Raw genomic sequence first — 24,190 nt, 5'->3', positions numbered from 1 at the left:
TATCTAGCAAGCATGTGTTCCTAGCAGGTAGAGGGAAATAAGCTGCCACCTTTAGGCCTCATGCACACAACCGTGCCGTTTTTTTGCGGTCCGTAAACCGCGGATCGGCAAAAAACAGAAGCTGCCCGTGTGCCTTCCGCAATTTACGGAACGGGCGGCCCATTGTAGAAATGCCTATTCTTGTCCGCAAAACAGACAAGAATAGGACATGTTATATTTTTTTTGCGTGGCCACGGAACGGAGCAACGGATCCTTTTCGCCCCCTGTGAAGTGAATGGGTCCGCACCCGAGCCGCATTTTGTACTTTTTAATATACTAGCACTGTTAGGCCTCATGCACACGAACGTTGTTTTGGTCCGCATCCGAGCCGCAGTTTTTGCGGCTTGGATACCGGACCCATTCACTTCAATAGGGCCGCAAAAGATGCGGACAGCACACGGAGTTCCGTGGTCCCCAACAAATATATAACCTGTCCTATTGTCCGTTTTGCGGAAAAGAATAAGCAGTTATATCAATGGCTGTCCGTGCCGTTCCTCAAATTGCGGAACGCACACGGATGCCATCTGTGTTTTGCGGATCCGCAATTTGCGGACGCAAAACACAACGGTCGGGTGCATGAGGCCTTACTTCGTTTTGAGTCGGGGTTCTGGTATACCTGATTGCAGTCATTGTAAAGTCTGCAATGCCATTTTGTTGTTCAAATTACTGGAACCCGACAGGAACTAGGGATGAGCGAACTTGTGTTTTCAGGTTAGGCGTACAAGGATCGGGTTATCTAAGGATTCCGCTACCACAGACCATAAGTCATGGTCCTTGGTAGCGGAATCCAGAACGGAATTCTTAGATAACCTGAACCCAAACATTGTACGCCGAACTTGAAAACACAAGTTCGCTCAACACTAGACAACTTCTGGGGATCCTTTGAAAAGCTGATCTGGCATAGTCGTAATGACTCTGTGATGAGTGCACACTGATTGCATTTTCTTCTAAGTTGTGTAGTTACTTTCAAAGGTGACAGCTATTTCTCCTGTCTCCCTGAGGGGCGTACATGTGTTTTCTAAGGCCTCTTTCACACGACCGTATGGCTTTTTCAGTGTTTTGCGGTCCGTTTTTCACGGATCCTTTGTTCCGTTTTTCCATATGGCATATACAGTATACAGTAATTACATTCAAAATTGGGCTGGGCATAAAATTTTCAATAGATGGTTCAGCAAAAACGGAACAGATACGGATGCATTTTCGTATGTGTTCCCTTTTTTTTTTTTTTTTTTCGGACCCATCGACTTGAATGGAGCCACGGAACGTGATTTGAGGGCAATAATAGGACATGTTCTATCTTTCAACGGAATGGAAATATGGAAACAGAATGCATATGGAGTACATTCCTTATTATTTTTTATATTTTTTTTTGCGGAACCATTGAAATAAATGGTTCCGTATACGGAACGCAAAAAACGGTCGTGTGAACGAGCCCTAAGAGGAATAAGTTGTTGGCAGACCCCTGGTAGTAGGTTATCTCCTGCGGGGACAAAGGATCAAGCATGTTGAAATCCAGAATGGTTGATGCCTTTTCCCAGGCATCTGCCTTCTGGGGAGAGTCAGCTCAGCGTGGCAGGTGTGATGCCGCTGCTTTGCGTCTGCCAGCACTGAACCACCAATTATGAGTGGTGAAGCATGGAGCTCGAGAACGTAGGGTAGGTATTTAAAATGGCGGGTCATCACTGCACTCTTTGTCTGGGTGGGCATTTAAGGGGGCCTCATTCTGTGGGGGGCACAAAGGATCATCCTGCTGTGAGGGGGGCAGTTAGGGGACAAAAAGTACTTGAGTACCCCCCCCCCCCCCCCCGATTCATCATGTAAACAAAGCCCAGCTAGGAGGATTGGAGCGGGGATGTTTTGAACGTGTGGGTGTGAGTATAACGCCTCCATACGATATGAAATGAACGTACTGTACGTTTGCGCACATTTTTTTTTAGAGTCCACCTACCTCTTTGTTTATTGTTTTAACACCTTCCCTGCCATTTATAATTTCTCCTTTAAAGGGGTTGTCCGGGTTCAGAGCTGAACCCGGATATACCCTTATTTTCACCCAGACAGCCCCCCTGAGGCTAGCATCGGAGCATCTCATACTCCGGTGCGCTCCCTTGCCCTGCGCTAGATCGCGCAGGGCAAGGGCTCTTTTTTTTTTTATCATAACACACTGCCGGGCGGAAACTTCCGCCCGGCAGTGTGTTCGGTGACGTCACCGGCTCTGATGAGCGGGCTTTAGCGCTGCCCTAGCCGTTTTACTGGCTAGGGCAGCACTAAAGCCCGCCCATCAGTGCCGGTGGCGACACCGGACTTCCTGTCAGCCCCATGGAGAGCCCGGTACATCACCAGAACTCATAAAAATGCATTTGCCCTGTGCAATTTAGCGCAGGGCAAAGGAGAACATCGGAGCATGAACTGCTCCGATGCTCAAGTCAGGGGGGCTGTCTGGGTGAAAATGGAGGTATGTCCGGGTTCAGCTCTGAACCCGGACAACCCCTTTAGCGCTGACAAGCCCTTTAAGGAGTTCTGGTTTAGTATTGCTTGGTCTCTGTTGTAGGGTTAAGCCTCATTCACACATCTGTGTTTCACGGACGCGTGCTGTACATGTTCTCCACAGACGGCACATCAGTGTTTTTAGCACAGATGCATGCTCTATTTTGTCCGTGTTCACGGATCTATCACGTCCATTATAGTTTGTGGGTCCGTAAAAACCACGGATGCCATCTGTGTTGCATCCGTGTTTCACGGATCATTAAGAAGAGATGCTTTGAAAATAATTTTTCAGCTGTTCAGTGTTGGGGAAACACGGACAGCAAAAATCGGACACACGGATCCTTCACGGACAGCTTCACGGATGCATCACTGACCACCTGCTCACGGACTTAAGCATGGACACGGATGTGTGAATGAGGCTTTATGTGATGGGTCTAAAACCCTGTTTATACATAGTAAATTATCAAACCATCAACTGAAAATCGGTGACGAGAATTTAGTCCTCAGTACTATCAGTTTGGACGCCATTCATAGCAGTATAACCTGAGAAGTACCTGTCACCTCTGAATGGTCTGCACGATCTATTATGATCTCACTGATTTTGTGGATTTAGACTAAACCCTATTTATTATACTCATTGGGAAACGAATGAATCATTCCAATTTATTGCTATCTGTAAATGAAGTGGATTTACCAGTCACTCTCTACATGGTATCTACTCATGATTTTGTATTAGGCGTGTAATATGTAGTGAGTGTGGCGTATTTTATATTTCCGGAGCTTTCTTTTGGCTTTTTTTTTTACTGCTTTTTAAAACGTTTTAAAAATGCCTACAGTAAAAGGCTTTTTTTTTTTTTTTTACATTTGTAGTGTTTTTTTATGCTTGTTTGTAGTGTTTTTATGTTTTGTTTCTAGTGTTTTAATGCTTGTAGAGTTTGTTTTATTTGTGTCGTCGTGGTACATGCATTTCTGAAGACGCCTGAAAAAAAGCCACTGACCCCCCCCCCCCCCCCCCCCAAATGCCACAAGACCTTCTGATATACTTCATATAATTGACATCTGAGTGCAGCACTTTAGCCACATAAACATCAAAATGCCTTGAAAACAAATCGAACCTAAATGCTGTGTGTGAATCCAACCTTTTAGGGTGCTTGTTAAGGTTGACTGCTTTTCTACTGATTGTCACCAAAATCCAAGATTTATAGGAATAAATGATCCCAAGCATGTGATGTTGACCTGCCTGCAGCGGTCACAGGACGAGAAGGATTAACTTTTCCGATTGTCCTTTGTTTCCTCTTGTATTGGCAGCAGTAGTGTTCGTCACAAGTGCCTGCCCGGAGTCAGGACAACAATGAGGTGTATATGTGTGTCCTGGGGGAGAATTACACTCCTGGGCTTGGTTTTGCAGATATTGATCGGGCAAGGAGGGAGGTTTATCCAAAGTATTGTAAAGGAAGAATGGAGTCGCTCATAGCAACAAATTGCGACCGTCGCTTTCTGAAGGATACCAACTGCTCCACCTTATCGCCTCTTTCCGTTGAACCTGCATGCTCAGCCGCAGCTCCATTCAGATCAGTGTAATGATTCCCTTTTCATGTTTTGTAGATTTTGACCTCGTCTGGACCTGCTGCTTCCCTTCAGCACAAGCCTGAGAAGGTCCCTTTTCATTTCTCCATCTTCTGGAGCGTTCCTTGTAATTTTGTCTTCAGGAAATGGCCGGGAGAGGAGCAGCGAGGCCAAACGGTCAGTCTCAGGCCAGTAAGATCTGTCAGTTTAAGTTGGTATTGCTCGGTGAATCTGCGGTCGGCAAGTCAAGTCTGGTTCTACGTTTCGTCAAAGGACAGTTTCATGAATTCCAGGAGAGCACAATAGGAGGTAGGTCGTCACATACACGGTAAAGAATGCAGAATTTCATCTTAGTCCTACCATGTATTGTAGTCTTATTTCCTTTTCCCATTTTTCCTAATCCCAATTTGTCCTATATTTTTTTTGTGCCTTTTTGTAGCTGCATTTCTTACACAGTCTGTTTGTCTGGATGACACTACGGTAAAATTTGAGATCTGGGATACAGCAGGGCAAGAACGGTATCACAGCCTGGCACCCATGTACTATCGGGGAGCACAAGCTGCAATTGTGGTGTATGACATCACCAACCAGGTAAAGTCGTCGTCGTTCGGAAGATGGCAGGAAGGCGTCGTTACATTGTTGCGCTGCAGACGCATACAGTTGCAAGAAAAAGTATGTGAACCCTTTGAAATGATATGGATTTCTGCACAAATTGGTCATAAAATGTGATCTGATCTTCATCTAAGTCACAACAATAGACAATCACAGTCTGCTTAAACTAATAACACACAAAGAATTAAATGTTACCACGTTTTTATTGAACACACCATGTAAGTGCAGGTGGAAAAAGTATGTGAACCCTTGGATTTAATAACTGGTTAAACCTCCTTTGGCAGCAATAACTTCAACCAAAGTTTCCTGTAGTTGCAGATCAGATGGGCACAACGGTCAGGAGTAATTCTTGACCATTTATTCCTCTTTGCTGAACTGTTTCAGTTCAGCAATATTCTTGGGATGTCTGGTGTGAATCGCTTACTTGAGGTCATGCCACAGCATCTCAATCGGTTTGAGGTCAGGACTCTGACTGGGCCACTCCTGAAGGCGTATTCGCCACTTCAGAAGGCGTATTTTCTTCTGTTTAGGCCATTCTGTTGTTGATTTACTTCTATGCTTTGGGTCGTTGTCCTGTTGCAACACCCATCTTCTGTTGAGCTTCAGCTGGTGGACAGAAGGCCTTAAGTTCTCCTGTAAAATGTCTTGATAAACTTGGGAATTCATTTTTCTTTCGATGATAGCAATCCGTCCAGGCGCTGACGCAGCAAAGCAGCCCCAAACCATGATGCCCCCACCACCATACTTCACAGTTGGGATGAGGTTTTGATGTTGGTGTGCTGTGCCTCTTTTTCTCCACACATAATGTTGTGTGTTTCTTCCAAACAACTCAACTTTGGTTTCATCTGTCCACAGAATATTTTGCCAGTACTGCTGTGGAACATCCAGATGCTCTTGTGTAAACTAAACGTGCAGCAATGTTTTTTTGGGACAGCAGTGGCTTCCTCTGTGGTATCCTCCCATGAAATACAGTCTTGTTTAGTGTTTTACGCATCGTAGATTCGCTAACAGGGACTTTTGTAAGTCTTTAGCTGACACTCTAGGATTCTTCTTCACCTCATTGAGCAGTCTGCACTGTGCTCTTGCAGTCTCCTAGGGAGAGTAGCAGCAGTGCTGAACTTTCTCCATTTATAGACAATTTGTCTTACTGTGGACTGATGAACAGCAAGGCTTTTGTAGATACTTTTATAACCCTTTCCAGCTTTATGCAAGTCAAGAATTCTTAATCGTAAGTCTTCTGAGAGCTCTTTTGTGCAAGGCATCATTCGCATCAGGCAATGCTTCTTGTGAAAAGCAAACCCAGAACTGGTGTGTGTGTTTTTTTATAGGGCAGGGCAGCTGTAACCAACACCTCCAATCTTATCTCATTGATTGGACTCCAGTTGGCTGACACCTCACTCCAATTAGCTCTTGGAGATGTCATTAGTCTAGGGGTTCACATACTTTTTCCACCTGCTCTGTGAATGTTTACATGGTGTGTTCAATAAAAACAAGGTAGCATTTAATTCTTTGTGTGTTATTAGTTTAAGCAGACTGTGATTGTCTATTGTTGTGACTTAGATGAAGATCAGATCACATTTTATGACCAACTTGTGCAGAAATCCATATAATTCCAAAGGGTTCACATACTTTTTCTTGCAACTGTATCTGTCTTTTTGTCAGGGCTTTTTTTGTTTTTGTTTTCTGCTCTGTTCTTTAGCATTGGATTAGAGGAATTTTAATTTGTTTCTAAGCAATTAGGAAATGAGTCATGCACATAGCAATACGTAAAATGTACAGACTTTTATGAGAATAACATATATGGTGCATGTATAGGCTTCAATTATTAATCCATTGGTTTAGAAAGTCTTGGCTTGTTAGCCATAACAGCCAATCACATTGCAGCTTTCATTTCTTCTAGATGTAAAAAATGAAAGCTGAACTCTGGTTGCTGTGGGCAGCAAGGTCAGCTTTGATAAATGAGGCCCGTCGTGTTGTATGGTGCCAACTACAGGTGCAATGGGCACGGTATAAGTGACGTCCAGGCTGAACTTTGTAATAAATGGTCTAGTTTGTTAGGTTCAGGGTGGGCTCACATCACGTTTTTGACATCCATTTAATGTATACAAAAAATAAAAATGGATACTTTCATCAGAGTGGCATCCGTTCACCATTGAGTTCCATTGTAAAAAAAAAAAACGTATACTTTTTTTTTTATCATGGTAAAAGAAAAAAGTATACATTCTTTTTTCCGGACTTGACAGGATACAAGAACATGGTGTGCTGCGTTTTTGTATTCATTTTTTTTTCCTAACGTATACTTCAAACGGAGGCATAAAACGTGATGTGAACCCAGCCTTACTTTGGATGATGGAGGTAAAAGTTGTGATGTTGTGGATCACCTTAGCTAATACTTTCACACTACCATGTGTGGTCTTGTGAAACATGGGCCGTGTAACGACTGCGTTTCCCGCACCAACCACGGCGTGTGAGCCGAACTTGTTACATCATAGTGATGATGCTGTGAGTTCCAGCTTGACCGTGGGTCTGCCGTCCTGTACACCCAGCATCACTAGAGTACTGGACAGTAGTGACATCTTCATAGATCACTATGAGGCAGTGAGTTTGGCGCACATGATCTGCGGTCAGTCCAGGAAATGTGCCGTTACACTGACCACACGCTGCCATGTGAAAGCAGCCTTAGAGTTAGGGCTCAATCAGACGGCCGTATGCTGTCCGCAAAAATGCGGATCCATTTTTTTTGTGTACAGTTCAACATGTCCGCAAAAAAAGGATTTTATTCTGTTTTTTTGCTGACCCATAGACTTCAATGGGGCCATGTCCTGATTTTCACAGACAAGCATAGGACATGTTTCATTTGTTTTACTGAGCCATGCAATGGAAGAAAAGGGCCCCATAGAATTTTGGCATTTATTTTAGGTCTTGATAGATTTTTAGACTCCTATCTGAATAAATACAATTGCCAAAATATTTGAGTTTATTTTCTTGTTTACATTTTTCCTTCAGTCGACCAACTTTAGGTTATTCTGAATGATTTTTTTTTTTTTTTTGTTTGCTTCATATATTTATCCTACACGTATACCTCCTTTTGTGTCTTATACTGTCCGTACATTAGGTTGTAAGATGCAGTGCTATTTCTCGGACCAGTCTGCAGTGTAGTCTGTTTGGCCACTAGAGGTCAGTATATGTGAAAAAACAGTGATGCTTTTAAAAAGGATATACATAAGCAGATGATAAAAGTAAGCACAGATAACAATAGATGGAAGCCGTATTTCAGCTTTCTATGCTGTCTTTCACTTCCTTTTAACTCTCTGGTTTCTCATTGCAGGAGACGTTTGCCAGAGCGAAGACATGGGTTAAAGAGCTGCAGAGACAAGCCAGTCCAAACATTGTCATAGCCCTTTCTGGCAACAAGGCTGACCTCACTAACAAGCGTATGGTGGAGTATGAAGTGAGTCCAAACGTACTGTGACCTTTATCTGTTTCCTCAGTTCTTTGTGTATATGCATGCGCTTTTTTTTATTTTTATTATTATTATTATCTATAGCGCCAACACATTCTGCCGCGCTGTACAGCAGTTGTCATCACTCCTTTTTGGACCCTGTCCCCACAGGGGTGCACCGTCTAAATCCCAGATTAAAGGGTGACCGAGTTTTGGTAAAACAGTTGACATATAGAGATATATAGGAGATGACCCCCACCAATTTCTAGAATGAAGAGAAAGCAGCGCCTGCATATCGTCCTCTTTCTCCTCGGTTAAAGCCCACCTCAATTCCGTCCCCTGCAGCGAGGAGAGAGAGCACAATAAGCTCCTCTCTCCCCTCTTTCTAGAAATTGGTGGGGGTCTCAACACTTGGACCCTCACTGCTCAAAACTTGATATCTCCCTTACTTGGTGACCCTTGAACCTATCAGTATACTTTTGAGTGCGGAATGAAACCTGGAGTACCAGTATCTATATCTCAAACGAATGATGAGGCAGCACTTCCAGTATAGAGTGAACGGGTGGGGACCCCAAACTTTATTCAAGCGACGTTTCGGCCTGCTCAATGAGGCCTTTCTCAAGCTACATAACAGTGCATATGACAAGGTATATATACCCACAGTACGATACAAATCAATTACAATCTGTGGTTAGGCGTGGTGTATTGGTGATGGCCATTGTGGATTAAGCAATCGCTCTGTGCGTTTTAGCAGAGTTTGATTGCCTTCCCTCTGGGCCAGTTCCATGCACCCTAAGGTGCACTGCTATTTAGATCGTGTGCACATGTATGCTCCCTGGTGTCAGCGCGTACGTCCGCATGTCCTTACACTATTTACATCACCATGGTTACTAAACACACCCCTGTGGGCGGTGCGTCTGACGCAGAGTCACATGCCCTGGCCTCCCTCCCCTCGCAGCTGTTTCTCTTACGGTGCGCTCCAATGGATGACGCTGCGGTCCATGGAGCTATTACGTGGGAGCGCGGCTGCGTCGGGGGCGTGGCAAGTGGCGTCTGGCTCGGCGCATGCGCACCGCCGACGAGGGGACGCCAATGCTGGCCGGTTCGAAGTGTCTGTGTGGTGAGCTCCGTCCTGTTGTTTTTAACTTGTAATAAGGTACAGCTGTACTGATAACTGATGTTTTTAACCCCCTATGCACTCAACACTTCCTGCACAGTGTTTATTATGTGTAATCACGTACTAAATAGAGTGATATATATTCTATTTAAATGTAATGGAGGCACAGAAATGTTATTTTTATATATTATGTTTGATACTATTACGATTACTTATGTAACTTTTGTATGCTCCCAATATGAGAATGTTTAATATACACTTATGTCACGTGGTCATATGGTTAATGATCATGTGACTAGGTTGTAGACACGCCTAACCACAGATTGTAATTTATTTGTATCGTACTGTGGGTATATATACCTTGTCATATGCACTGTTATGTAGCTTGAGAAAGGCCTCATTGAGCAGGCCGAAACGTTGCTTGAATAAAGTTTGGGGTCCCCACCCGTTCACCCTATACTGGAAGTGCTGCCTCATCATTCGTTTGAGATATTTTGTGGAGGAATAGCCGACCTCTGTGGGGATTTTGCACCCGGTACATCGTGTCTGACTGTGCTGCTGCACTATTTGTGTTATATATATATATATTTCCCTTGTGAAACATCACGTTTGGACAGTATGTTCAATGCACACATTTGAAGACTGTGAGTAAAGTTATGCAAATATGTCTGCCAAAAAAACCCTCCTTCCCCTACATGTCAAGCGTTGGCAGATGAGAGCTAACAAACAGCCCATAGAGTAAATAACAATGGCTGTATGTATTAAAGATGAAGTATAGGTGGTACAGCCCACGTCCCAAAGAACAAAACTGGATCTCAGCGTCTCTGTATATCCGTAATGCGGTGCTCCAGCCTTAGTCAGTAGTTCATGTATAAATAAGAAGTATAAGTAGGCGGCACTCACCACTGCAAAATGTCCTTTATTTCTTCCAAAGATAAAACCATACAAGGCCGGGGCAAGACGGCTCACACAAAGTAGAAGAAGTAGCGACGGCCGTTTTGCTCGCTTCCTCAGGCCACTATCGTCATCACACACGCACCTCACTTATACGTCATCACGCGGGGTTGCCATAGAAAACACAGACGCCACCCTAACAATAACAAATACCACATATATGGATAAATAACATTATATGCATTATAGAAATACACTTGTCATTTTTATCATTTAACCCTAAAGGGCCCATGGCGCTTGAACGCATAAGCCACACTGCTTCCTTCTGTAGAAGGAGGCGATGTCTATCGCCCCCCTGTGGTGAGTTCAGGACTAACTCAATACCTGCAAAACGTAGGGATCTTGGATCCCCCCCCCATGTTCATCTCTTACATGCTCAATCAATCTGGGACATCCTTTCCATGACTTTATTGAGTTGATATCTTCTCTGAACCTCTCATACATGCATCTTATTGTTTTTCCAACATAGACACGTCCACACTGACATGTCACTAAATATACCACAAACTTACTTCTACGTGTTATAAAACGGGTCACCTTGTGATAAACCCCTCCAAAACTGAGGGTTTTACTTTGAGAGTTATATTTGCAAAAAGAACGATTTCCACACCTGAAATTGCTCTTAGGTCTCCTATCCTGCAACCAGTTACTACTTCTTATTTCTACATAGCGGCGACTCACTAGTCTATCCTTGATGGTATAACCCCTCCTAAATGTAATTAGGGTTTTTTTCTTTTCTTAGCACGGTCTGACAAGCTGACATCATTTTTCAAGATGTCCCAATTGTTATATATTGCCTCCATATCGGATCTGCCATGGGGCTATACTTGAATGAAAATGTAAACCTATTTTGATCATTCTTTTTGTTTCTTCTATTCTCTCTACCCCCTAATAATTCATGTTGGGAACCCCCCCCCCCCCCCTTTTTCCATAGCTACTTCAAGAAATTTCTCAGGGTAACCCCTATCCAGGAGGTGTCTCTTCAATTCCAGGGCCTGTGTTCTATATCTTTCCTCGGTACCATTAATCCTTCTTAGTTTGATGAATTGTCCATAGGGAACCGATTCTTTCACATTCTGAGGATGAAAACTGCTATAGTGCATCAAACAGTTGGTCGCCGTGGGTTTGCGATACCCCTTCGTAACCAAATCACTGCCACTAACTGTGACAGCCACATCCTAGAATTCCAGGGTGGCACCTCCATAATTCAAAGTGAATCTCATATTCATGTCATTAGTCTCATTCAATTACGTAACAAACTCTATGCAATGGGTTTTTGTCCCTGACCACACTATAAAGATATCGTCAACATACCTCAAGAACAGCTGAGTGTAGTGTAAAAATTGATTACTTGCAGAGAATATGTATTTATCTTCAAACCTGGATAAATAGATATTAGCATACGTAGAAGATGCAGGGTTCCCATGGCAGTACCATGTTTCTGTCTATACCATTGATCCCCAAACCTAAACACCTTATTGGTCAAAATGAAATCCAAGGCTTCTCTAATGAATTTGCAAAAGAGACCACTCGTTTTCATTTTGCCCAGGACATCCATAACCGCTGTGATACCCGCCTCATGCGGTATCCGGGTATACAGACTCTCCACGTCCAAGGACACAATAATGACCCCCTCCTGGCAATGGAAATCTCCCAGAGCCAAGAGGAAGTCATTTGTGTCATGTAAATAAGCAGGAGCACTACTCAATAGTGGTCTCCGTAACCAATCCACATATTTAGATAGTGGTTCGGTCACCGAGCAAATCCCCCGCCACAATAGGGGGTTGGATCAGCGACTTATGGATCTTGGGTAGAAAGTAGGGTACAATGGTATAAGTTTCTCTATCATACGACTCGGCAAAAAGTCTAATATCTCATATTTGTGTAACATAATTTTAAGACGATGCTGAATATCCGCCACGGAGTCCATATAAAGCATCTCATACATTTAATCATCCTTTAATTGCCTCAAAGACTCCATAGCATAATGCTCCCTGGTCATCAACACCACATTTCCTCTCTTGTCTGCTGGTTTCACCACCACCATCTTTCTGAGATCGAATCCACTCCAAACCTGCTTTTTCTTCCAAACTTATATTATCTTTAGCTACTGGATACAACAATGCTCTAATATCCTTTAACACCTGATGATAAAAGATGTCAATATTTCTGCCAGCAGACAAGGGAGGACAAAACGTGGACTTCACCCCTCCATCAAACCTATAGCTCTCGATCTCATCATTAAAATCCCTATTAGTCCAAAGCTCTAAACAAGAAATCTCAGATTCATTAAACTGGGTAATGATATTAAAACCCAAGGGACCAACATTTACTGGAATCTCTCCCTGTTTCTTATCCTTCTCCTGTTGGGGTACATCACTAAACATCTTATGATGGTATGTCTTACGTATGGATTTAAATAAATCGATTTCAAAGCCAACCAAATCAAACTGTTCCACCAGGCTGTAACCCAGGCCCTTAGTCAGGACTGAGACACAGCTTGGTGGCAGGTCGTGGCCAGTGAGGTTAACAACGATGTTCTCTTTAAATGCAGATTTCACAGAGGAAGTCACTGTCTCCAGGAGACCTGCTTCTTCTTGCGGGTAGATTTTCTGACAATCCTTGGTCTTTCTTCGGCTCCTCCTGGTGCCATGTCTAAAGGGTCTTTTTCCAAATATAACTCTCAAAGTAAAACCCTCAGTTTTGGAGGGGTTTATCACAAGGTGACCCGTTTTATAACACGTAGAAGTACATTTGTGGTATATTTAGTGACATGTCAGTGTGGACGTTTCTATGTTGGAAAAACAATAAGATGCATGTATGAGAGGTTCAGAGAAGATATCAACTCAATAAAGTCATGGAAAGGATGTCCCAGATTGTTTGAGCATGTAAGAGATGAACATGGGGGGGGGGGGATCCAAGATCGCTAAGTTTTGCAGGTATTGAGTTAGTCCTGAACCCACCACAGGGTGGCGATGGACATCGCCTCCTTCTACAGAAGGAAGCAGTGTGGCTTATGCGTTCAAGAGCCATGGGCCCTTTAGGGTTAAATGATAAAAATGACTTAAGTGTATTTCTGTAATGCATATAATGTTATTTATCCATATATGTGGTATTTGTTATTGTTAGTGTGTAAATATGTCAGTACGGGGTGGCGTCTGTGGTTTTCTATGGCAACCCCGCGTGATGACGTATAAGTGAGGCGAGTGCGTGCGTGATGACGATAGTGGCCTGAGGAAGCGGGCAAAACGGCCGTCGCTACTTCTTCTACTTTGTGTGCGAGTCGTCTTGCCCCGGCCTTGTATTGTTTTACCTTTGGAAGAAATAAAGGACTTTGTTCATTCTACTTATACTTCTTATTTATAGAAATAGCGATGGCTCACTAATGACAATTGTGTCCAGCTACTTCTTCCTTGTCTGTGCCAGACACATATAATAACTGAATTGTGCACCTGCAGGAGCGACAGTCATTGCATGCTTTTCCCTGTCCAGCTCACAGAGAACTCTGCCTGCAGAATTGGTCCCATGTGAAACTATCTTGTGTTGCCTTCCAGTGTTTTTTGTACTAATGCCAGGGGGAAAAAGGCTGGACGGCTAATATGAAGAAGCCCTAGTCACATCTAAGTGTAATAGTGTAGCTGTATATAAGAAGTATAACATTTCAAACCTCACTCTATGCTGCTGAAATCGCGGCCACCTCGGTGAGCGTTTTGCGTGAGCTTCATCCGGAAGAACATCAAAAGCTCCTGGTATTTTCTGTTTATATCATTGATATTCAAGCTGTTCTAGTTATGGGGATGGATAAATATAGAATAGGACTTTTTGGTTCTACCCAATCAGATTTCTTTCTCAGACCCCCATTCCTCCTCAGACCACAGATCAGACCCCCAAGCTCGATCAGACAAAACAAAAATGAACTTGCTCAGGACCACTCTTCCTGCTCTCATCGCTCCGAGGTCTTCTTCCAGGCACAGCGTCAGGTCATAGTGTGCACTACGTCCAGATGCTGTACGCAGTCAGGACACAGTGCAGAGTGGGGCCTGGAAGAAGATCAAGGAGCGGCGAGTACAGCCAGCACAGCGCTTCACTCCTCGCACCTCCTGCATACTAATGACCGCTTCCACAATGGCATTCGCACTATAAGATGCACAGTTATTACCGAAAAAAACAGGACATTCTTTTTTTACCAAAAAAGTTAACTTGGAAGTCTTTATTGGTTTTGGAAACTATTTATTGGGACACTGGATAAATGCTAAAAGGGATACTTTGGGTTAGATGCTTGACTGAGGTGCTGCTTGCACAGGGAAGTTAGGCCATTTGACAGATGAGGAGTAGAAGCTAACCCTAAAAACACCTCAGTTGGTCCCCGCTTAATTCGGAGTGCTCCTGGTATTGTGGCTGTGGGGTATTGTGTGGCTTGATGGTCTGGCTGGGGGTTAGGTGATAAATACTTCAGGCTGGACTATCCCTTTATGTCTGTCGAGTTGTGAAGGGAGGGGTGGGGTAGGGGTGTTTAATGGAATAGCAACTGTGTAAAGATAGTCTGAAATTGCAAGTGGTTTATTGCCTGAGCCATATTTTCTGTATCTTCTAGCATTAATGTTTATTGCCTCTTCTTTATTGGTGATTTTACGGACATGACCTCTTTGTGTAAGATATAGGCTGTTTGTAGGGTTTTTATTTTCTCATATGTTTTTCTGCTGCTATAATATGCCTCTTTACAGTACTGCTCTTTATATGCTATGCAAACTCTTGCTATGAGTGGCCACAATAAAGAACTTACTAAATACTATTCTTATACCCAACTGATTGGCAATTTTGGGGCTTTTTCAGCCCACTATTTCGTCACAAGTTTTCTAATACATATTGTTAAAGGGTTTGTGCAGGCATAATGTGATGCCCGATCTGATCCCGGGTGTGGATGCTGCTGTACTCCAGGTGGGAAAGTTACTGAGACCTCATCTAGTGCCCAGCAAGTATTGTGCATAAGCCCTATTCTAATTAAAGAAGCACTCAAGGATTTTTTTTTCTCTGCCTATATAGTGTAGGCCATTACTAAAGAATAAGATAGAGGCTCTTGTGTATACCAAATTGATGTGTAATTTGTGGGTTGTCAACTCCTTTTTCTCCCTCAGTTAGGGTTTTCCTAATTAAATCTACATTTCCCATCATGCCTGGCTTTGCAGAGTCAGAGGGGGCAGAATCTCGCCACACTGTACTGCGCTGTGTAATGGCAGCCATGACAGATCAGTGACACAGCTGCTATCCTCTCACACTGTTGAGTCTACATGTTCTCTTTTGTGATGCATCTTGAGTAGAGTTGAGCGAACACCTGGATGTTCGGGTTCGAGAAGTTCGGCCGAACTTCCCGGAAATGTTCGGGTTCGGGATCCGAACCCGACCCGAACTTCGTCCCGAACCCGAACCCCATTGAAGTCAATGGGGACCCGAACTTTTGGGCACTAAAAAGGCTGTAAAACAGCCCAGGAAAGAGCTAGAGGGCTGCAAAAGGCAGCAACATGTAGGTAAATCCCCTGCAAACAAATGTGGATAGGGATATGAATTAAAATTAAAATTAAAAAAATAAAAATGAACCAATATCAATTGGACAGAGGTCCCATAGCAGAGAATCTGGCTTCACGTCAGCAGAGAATCAGTCTCTTCATGCCATAGCAAAGAATCTGGCTTCATGTCAGCAGAGAATCAGTCTCTTCATGCCATAGCAGAGAATCTGGCTTCATGTCAGCACAGAATCAGTCTTCATGTCATGGCAGAGAATCAGGCTTCACGTCACACACCACTGGAACAGGCCACTGTCACACATTTAGGCCCCGGCACCCAGACAGAGGAGAGCGGTCCCGTAACAGAGAATCTGGCCTTATGTCAGCGCAGAATCTGTCTTCATGTCATAGCAGAGAATCAAGCTTCACGTCACCCACCACTGGAACAGGCCACTGTCACACATTTAGGCCCCGGCACCCAGACAGAGGAGAGAGGTCCTGTAACAGAGAATCTGGCCTTATGTCAGCACAGAATCTGTCTTCATGTCATAGCAGAGAATCAGGCATCACGTCACCCACCACTGGAACAGGCCACTGTCACACATTTAGGCCCAGGCAGAGGAGAGAGGTCCCGTAACAGAGAATCTGGCCTTATGTCAGCACAGAATCTGTCTTAATGTCATAGCAGAGAATCAGGCTTCACGTCAAACACCACTGGAACAGGCCACTGTCACACATTTAGGCCCAGGCACCCAGGCAGAGGAGAGAGGTCCCGTAACAGAGAATCTGGCCTTATGTCAGCGCAGAATCTGTCTTCATGTCATAGCAGAGAATCAGGCATCACGTCACCCACCACTGGAACAGGCCACTGTCACACATTTAGGCCCAGGCACCCAGGCAGAGGAGAGAGGTCCTGTAACAGAGAATCTGGCCTTATGTCAGCGCAGAATCTGTCTTCATGTCATAGCAGAGAATCAGGCTTCACGTCAGCCACCACTGGAACAGGCCACTGTCACACATTTAGGCCCAGGCACCCAGGCAGAGGAGAGAGGTCCCGTAACAGAGAATCTGGCCTTATGTCAGCACAGAATGTCATAACAGAGAATCAGGCTTCACGTCACCCACCACTGGAACAGGCCACTGTCACACATTTAGGCCCCGGCACCCAGACAGAGGAGAGGTTCATTCAACTTTGGGTTGCCCCACAATGGTATAATGGTAAAAAGAAATTAAAAATAGTATTGAATGAGGAAGTGCCCTGGAGTAGAATAATATATTGTTAAGGGGAGGTAGTTAATATCTAATCTGCACAATGGATGGACAGGTCCTGTGGGATCCATGCCTGGTTCATTTTTATGAACGTCAGCTTGTCCACATTGGCTGTAGACAGGCGGCTGCGTTTGTCTGTAATGACGCCCCCTGCCGTGCTGAATACACGTTCAGACAAAACGCTGGCCGCCGGGCAGGCCAGCACCTCCAAGGCATAAAAGGCTAGCTCTGGCCACGTGGACAATTTGGAGACCCAGAAGTTGAATGGGGCCGAACCATCAGTCAGTACGTGGAGGGGTGTGCACAGGTACTGTTCCACCATGTTAGTGAAATGTTGCCTCCTGCTAACACGTTCCGTATCAGGAGGTGGTGCAGTTAGCTGTGGCGTGGTGACAAAACTTTTCCACATCTCTGCCATGCTAACCCTGCCCTCAGCGGAGCTGGCCGTGACACAGCTGCGTTGGCGACCTCTTGCTCCTCCTCTGCCTTCGCCTTGGGCTTCCACTGGTTCCCCTGTGACATTTGGGAATGCTCTCAGTAGCGCGTCTACCAACGTGCGCTTGTACTCGTGCATCTTCCTATCACGCTCCAGTGTAGGAAGTAAGGTGGGCACATTGTCTTTGTACCGGGGATCCAGCAGGGTGGCAACCCAGTAGTCTGCACACGTTAAAATGTGGGCAACTCTGCTGTCGTTGCGCAGGCACTGCAGCATGTAGTCGCTCATGTGTGCCAGGCTGCCCAGAGGTAAGGACAAGCTGTCCTCTGTGGGAGGCGTATCGTCATCGTCCTGTGTTTCCCCCCAGCCACGCACCAGTGATGGGCCCGAGCTGCTTTGGGTGCCACCCCGCTGTGAACATGCTTCATCCTCATCCTCCTCCACCTCGTCCTCCTCGTCCTCCAGTAGTGGGCCCTGTCTGGCCACATTTGTACCTGGCCTCTGGTGTTGCAAAAAACCTCCCTCTGAGTCACTTTGAAGAGACTGGCCTGAAAGTGCTAAAAATGACCCCTCTTCCTCCTGGGCCACCTCCTCTTCCATCATCGCCCTAAGTGTTTTCTCAAGGAGACATAGAAGTGGTATTGTAAAGCTGATAACGGCGTCATCGCCACTGGCCATGTTGGTGGAGTACTCGAAACAGCGCAACAGGGCACACAGGTCTCGCATGGAGGCCCAGTCATTGGTGGTGAAGTGTGCCTGATCCACAGTGCGACTGACCCGTGCGTGCTGCAGCTGAAACTCCACTATGGCCTGCTGCTGCTCGCACAGTCTGTCCAGCATGTGCAAGGTGGAGTTCCATCTGGTGGGCACATCGCATATGAGGCGGTGAGCGGGAAGGCCGAAGTTACGCTGTAGTGCAGACAGGCGAGCAGCGGCAGGATGTGAACGCCGGAAGCGCGAACAGACGGCCCGCACTTTATGCAGCAGCTCTGACATGTCGGGGTAGTTGCGAATGAACTTCTGCACCACCAAATTCAGCACATGCGCCAGGCAAGGGATGTGCGTCAAACCGGCTAGTCCCAGAGCTGCAACGAGATTTCGCCCATTATCGCACGCCACTAGGCCGGGCTTGAGGCTCACCGGCAGCAACCACTCGTCGGTCTGTTGTTCTATACCCCGCCACAACTCCTGTGCGGTGTGGGGCCTGTCCCCCAAACATATGAGTTTCAGAATGGCCTGTTGACGTTTACCCCGTGCTGTGCTGAAGTTGGTGGTGAAGGTGTGTGGCTGACTGGATGAGCAGGTGGAAGAAGAGGAGGAGGAAGCTGAGGAGGAGGAGACAGGAGGCAAAGAATGTTGCCCTGCGATCCTTGGCGGCGGAAGGACGTGCGCCAAATAGCTCTCCGCCTGGGGCCCAGCCGCCACTACATTTACCCAGTGTGCAGTTAGGGAGATGGCCATGCTTACTGGTCCACGTATCTGTGGTTAGGTGGACCTTGCCACAGATGGCGTTGCGCAGTGCACACTTGATTTTATCGGACACTTGTTTGTGCAGGGAAGGCACGGCTCTCTTAGAGAAGTAGTGGCGGCTGGGAACAACATACTGTGGGACAGCAAGTGACATGAGCTGTTTGAAGCTGTGTGTGTCCACCAGCCTAAATGACAGCATTTCATAGGCCAGTAGTTTAGAAATGCTGGCATTCAGGGCCAGGGATCGAGGGTGGCTAGGTGAGAATTTACGCTTTCTCTCAAATGTTTGTGAGATGGAGAGCTGAACGCTGCCGTGTGACATGGTTGAGATGCTTGGTGACGCAGGTGGTGGTGTTGGTGGTACATCCCATGTTTGCTGGGCGGCAGGTGCCAACGTTCCTCCAGAGGCGGAGGAAGAGGCCGAGGCGGCGGCAGCAGCAGCAGCAGAAGAGGCCGAGGCGGCAGCAGCAGAAGATGTAGCAGGGGGAGCCTGAGTGACTTCCTTGTTTTTAAGGTGTTTACTCCACTGCAGTTCATGCTTTGCATGCAGGTGCCTGGTCATGCAGGTTGTGCTAAGGTTCAGAACGTTAATGCCTCGCTTCAGGCTCTGATGGCACAGCGTGCAAACCACTCGGGTCTTGTCGTCAGCACATTGTTTGAAGAAGTGCCATGCCAGGGAACTCCTTGAAGCTGCCTTTGGGGTGCTCGGTCCCAGATGGCGGCGGTCAGTAGCAGGCGGAGTCTCTTGGCGGCGGGTGTTCTGATTTTTCCCACTGCTCCCTCTTTTGCTACGCTGTTGGCTCGGTCTCACCACTGCGTCTTCCTCCGAACTGTGAAAGTCAGTGGCACGACCTTCATTCCATGTGGGGTCTAGGACCTCATCGTCCCCTGCATCGTCTTCCACCCAGTCTTGATCCCTGACCTCCTGTTCAGTCTGCACACTGCAGAAAGACGCAGCAGTTGGCACCTGTGTTTCATCATCATCAGAGACTTGCTGAGGTGGTATTCCCATGTCCTCATCATCAGGAAAAATAAGTGGTTGTGCGTTAGTGCATTCTATCTCTTCCACCCCTGGGGAAGGGCTAGGTGGATGCCCTTGGGAAACCCTGGCAGCAGAGTCTTCAAACAGCATAAGAGACTGCTGCATAACTTGAGGCTCAGACAGTTTCCCTGATATGCATGGGGGTGATGTGACAAACCGATGGGCTTGGTTTTCATGCGCCATCTGTGCGCTTTCTGCAGAAGACTGGGTGGGAGATAATGTGAACGTGCTGGATCCACTTTCGGCCACCCAATTGACTAATGCCTGTACCTGCTCAGGCCTTACCATCCTTAGAACGGCATTGGGCCCCACCAAATATCGCTGTAAATTCTGCTGGCTACTGGGACCTGAGGTAGTTGGTTCACTAGGACGTGTGGCTGTGGCAGAACGGCCACGTCCTCTCCCAGCACCAGAGGGTCCACTAACACCACCACGACCATGTCCGCGTCCGCGATCCTTACTAGATGTTTTCCTCATTGTTACCGTTCACCACAATTTTGAGAATGGCAAATTTGGGAATGCTTTTTCAACCCAGAACAAAAAGTCTGCTTTTACGGTCACTACAAATAACTTGACCAGCTAAAACTGTGCAGATTTGGTTGAATAGAGATGTGAGACCTGTTTTTTTTTTTTTTTTGCGCTGTGTGACAGTTATAGGTTTAATCACAGAATGACACTTCTATCAGCACGCTAGCGTGTGTCTTAGGTTTTTCTGAATGATACTATCAATAACTTCAATGTAAGATTTTCTTTTTGGGATAGATTTCAAGTAGGCCTGAAATACCACAAACTAGTTATTTTCAGAATGGCAAATTTGGGAATGCTTTTTCAACCCAGAACAAAAAGTCTGCTTTGACGGTCACTACAAATAACTTGACCAGCTAAAACTGTGCAGATTTGGTTGAATAGAGATGTGAGACCTGTTTTTTTTTTTTTTTTGCGCTGTGTGACAGTTATAGGTTTAATCACAGAATGACACTTCTATCAGCACGCTAGCGTGTGTCTTAGGTTTTTCTGAATGATACTATCAATAACTTCAATGTAAGATTTTCTTTTTGGGATAGATTTCAAGTAGGCCTGAAATACCACAAACTAGTTATTTTCAGAATGGCAAATTTGGGAATGCTTTTTCAACCCAGAACAAAAAGTCTGCTTTGACGGTCACTACAAATAACTTGACCAGCTAAAACTGTGCAGATTTGGTTGAATAGAAATGTCAGGTCTATTTTTTAGGCGCTGGGTGACAGGCTCAACTTGCCCCTGATGTAATATATGGCCAAAAAATAACCAGACTGTTGATGGTTAAATGCACTTCGGTGACACAGGCTCAGCCTGCAGCTGATGTAGTATATGGCCAAAAAATAACCAGACTGTTGATGGTTAAATGCACTTCGGTGACACAGGCTCAGCCTGCAGCTGATGTAGGATATAGCACAAAATAACCACACTATCGATGGTTAAATACACTTGGTGATAGCTCGTGCTGGCGCACCACAAGTCACAAAATGGCCGCCGATCACCCCAGAAAAAAAGTGATCTAAAAACGCTCTGGGCAGCCTCAAAAAAGTGAGCAAGTCAATAATAGCACTTCAATGATCCACAGCTGCAGATCGATCACAGAATGAAGTCTTTTGGAGGAGTTAATCTGCCTAATCTCGCCCTAACATCGCAGCTGCAACCTCTCCCTATACTGATCATAGCAGAGTGACGTGCGGCGCTACGTGACTCCAGCTTAAATAGAGGCTGGGTCACATGGTGCACTGGCCAATCACAGCCATGCCAATAGTAGGCAAGGCTGTGATGGCCTCTTGGGGCAAGTAGTATGACGCTTGTTGATTGGCTGCTTTGCAACCTTTCAAAAAGCGCCAAGAAAACACCGAACCCGAACCCGGACTTTTACGAAAAAAGAACACCGAACCCGAACCCGGACTTTTACAGTTCGGGTTCGCTCATCCCTAATCTTGAGCCAATCTGCCCTCTCTTCCACTGTTACTTGCAGGAGACCAGCGTGAGCTACTTCTTATAGAACTAAACTGGAGAGTCAGCACACACAGATAGCACAGACAGGCAGTGTGAGTCAGGAGGTTGATATAACTGCAGTTAATCACTGTATACTCACCTACTATATATCTGTACTCCTGGTACTTTACATAGGGGAGACATTATATATTGAACAGAATACAGGGATATACAAAGGAAAAGGAAGGAGAGGGGCCTGAGAGCTACCAGGAGGGATAGATGATGATGTCATTCTGTAGTTCACAGAAAGTCAGCCACACCGGAGAGTTCCTGTTTACACATTAGAGACATCTCTGGACTGCTGTCAGACTTGAGGTCACATGACCAGGTTCCCATAATAAAAAGGTTCAAAATGTATGGATGCATTGCAAATAATTAAAAGTGAAATAATAGTAATAAAAAAAAAAGGAACAGCAGGTGGCATTATACAGATACATTTATTGAATAACTCAGTGGCTGTAGTAAATTATTTTATTCCATGCAATTACAAAAGTGTTTAGATCCAGGTGGTTGTTTGAAAAATGCAGAATATTTTTTCTGGGACAACCCCTTTAAGTTCAATGCTTTTTTCAGCTGTTCTCTCACTTAACCTCAGAGTCATTGATTTAAAAGTTTGACCTGTTCTTTGTTCTGTGCTGATTTGCAGGAAGCCCAGGCGTATGCAGATGATAACAGTCTGTTATTTATGGAGACATCCGCCAAGACAGCCATGAATGTCAATGATCTGTTTCTTGCAATAGGTAAAGTTCAATTGCTCTCTGAAGCAATTTATTTCTAATAATGTGCTGTTATCTCTTTCACATAATTTCTTTAGATAGTGGGTCACTGATAACTGATTGCAGGAATGACCTCATGGAACAATGCTGATCACTGAGAGAAAGTTAAAATGTGAACATGACCTATTTATTTAAATGATTTTTCCGAGATTTTGATATTGGTGACCTGTCTTCAGGATAGGGCATCAATATCAGGATGTCTGGGTCCTACACCTGGAACCCCCCAGATAAGCTGTTTGAGGAGACTGCAGCCTCCTTGCAGATTGACAGCTTCATTTGAATGGGACTGAGCTGCGCCTAGGCCATGTCACCGACTGGCTGAGAATCTTTGGTTCTGGTGACCCTTCACCATTACTAGTGGGGTACCACAGGGGTCAGTACTAGGCCCTATTATCCCTAGGCCCTATTAGCACCCCAATAGAACTGCCTATTCTTGTCCACAGCTGCGGACAAGAATAGGATGTGTTCTATTTTTTTTGCGAAGCCGGGGACCAGAAGTTCGGGGCAGATGCGGACAGCATACTGTGTGCTGTCCGCATCTTTTCCGTCCCCATTGAAAATGAATGGGTCCGCACCCGTTCCGCATAATTGCAGAATGGATCCGGACCCAAAAGGCGGACGTCTGAATGGAGCCTTAAGATTAGGCAGGTGGGAAGGAACAATGCACGTCACCCGTACATACTAAATGATAAAACGCTGAGTAAGGGCTCAGCCACCCAAACATATTTTCTATCCGTGTCCGTTCCGTATTCTTTTTTATTTAATTTTTTGCTGACCTTATGTGGAACCATTCATTTCAATGGGTCCGCAAAAAAAACAGAAGTTACTCTGCGTGCATTCCGTTTCCGCATTACAGACAGGTATAGGACTGTTCTATTAGGGGCCTGTTAAAGGGGATATTAATTATTGATATTTATGCCAATCTCAATAATTAATATTCATAAATAGGCGAGAGTCGTCTAGTGATGACTCCGCCTATTTATACCTAAATAAACATAAAACACTACTGATTGCCTTACACTAATCACTAATCTAGCTGCATGCGCCTTACTATCACTATACTACGGCGGCGACTACTAAAAACACCATACACTGCATTATGAACAATAAGGAATATTTATTACACAATACAATTATACACGTCTAGCAATACGCTAATATCTATACATATTCATGGATCAATGGATATGAATATATATACATATAGACGTACACACCGCAGTACAGAAACAGTACTACCATAAACACAATACAAGCCTAACTACACTACACAACACAATCCCACATTCCACCCCACACACTATCTATACAATACAATAATACATTCGCATACACACAAATATCAGTAACAACCCCACCCGTCTGTACTCACTGTCCCTACAGGGTAACAAGAGGGTTAATTACACAATATTGTTTGCAGAGCAGAGGCATGCTCCACAGAGGATTGTTTGCAGAGCAGAAGC

The 24,190-nt window shown here is 45.1% G+C and overlaps 1 protein-coding gene across 2 annotated transcripts in view; it reads left to right on the top strand.

Moving 5' to 3' along the window:
• Window positions 1–24,190, top strand: part of RAB5B (RAB5B, member RAS oncogene family) — a 55,229-nt gene that overhangs the window by 17,220 nt on the left and 13,819 nt on the right. For both annotated transcript variants that reach the window (XM_040425591.1, XM_040425592.1), the window contains 4 exons: window positions 4,129–4,398; window positions 4,529–4,680; window positions 8,030–8,152; window positions 22,598–22,691. In XM_040425591.1, the coding sequence (XP_040281525.1) occupies window positions 4,236–4,398; window positions 4,529–4,680; window positions 8,030–8,152; window positions 22,598–22,691 (532 nt within the window). In that variant the 5' untranslated portion in view covers window positions 4,129–4,235. The remainder of the gene's footprint in view (window positions 1–4,128; window positions 4,399–4,528; window positions 4,681–8,029; window positions 8,153–22,597; window positions 22,692–24,190) is intronic.

The sequence above is a fragment of the Bufo bufo genome, chromosome 3 (assembly GCF_905171765.1).
Source record: "Bufo bufo chromosome 3, aBufBuf1.1, whole genome shotgun sequence".
In the NCBI taxonomy this organism is placed as follows: domain Eukaryota; kingdom Metazoa; phylum Chordata; class Amphibia; order Anura; family Bufonidae; genus Bufo; species Bufo bufo.
Note: the sequence above shows the minus strand (reverse complement) of the source record. Positions and strands in the feature narration are given on the sequence as shown.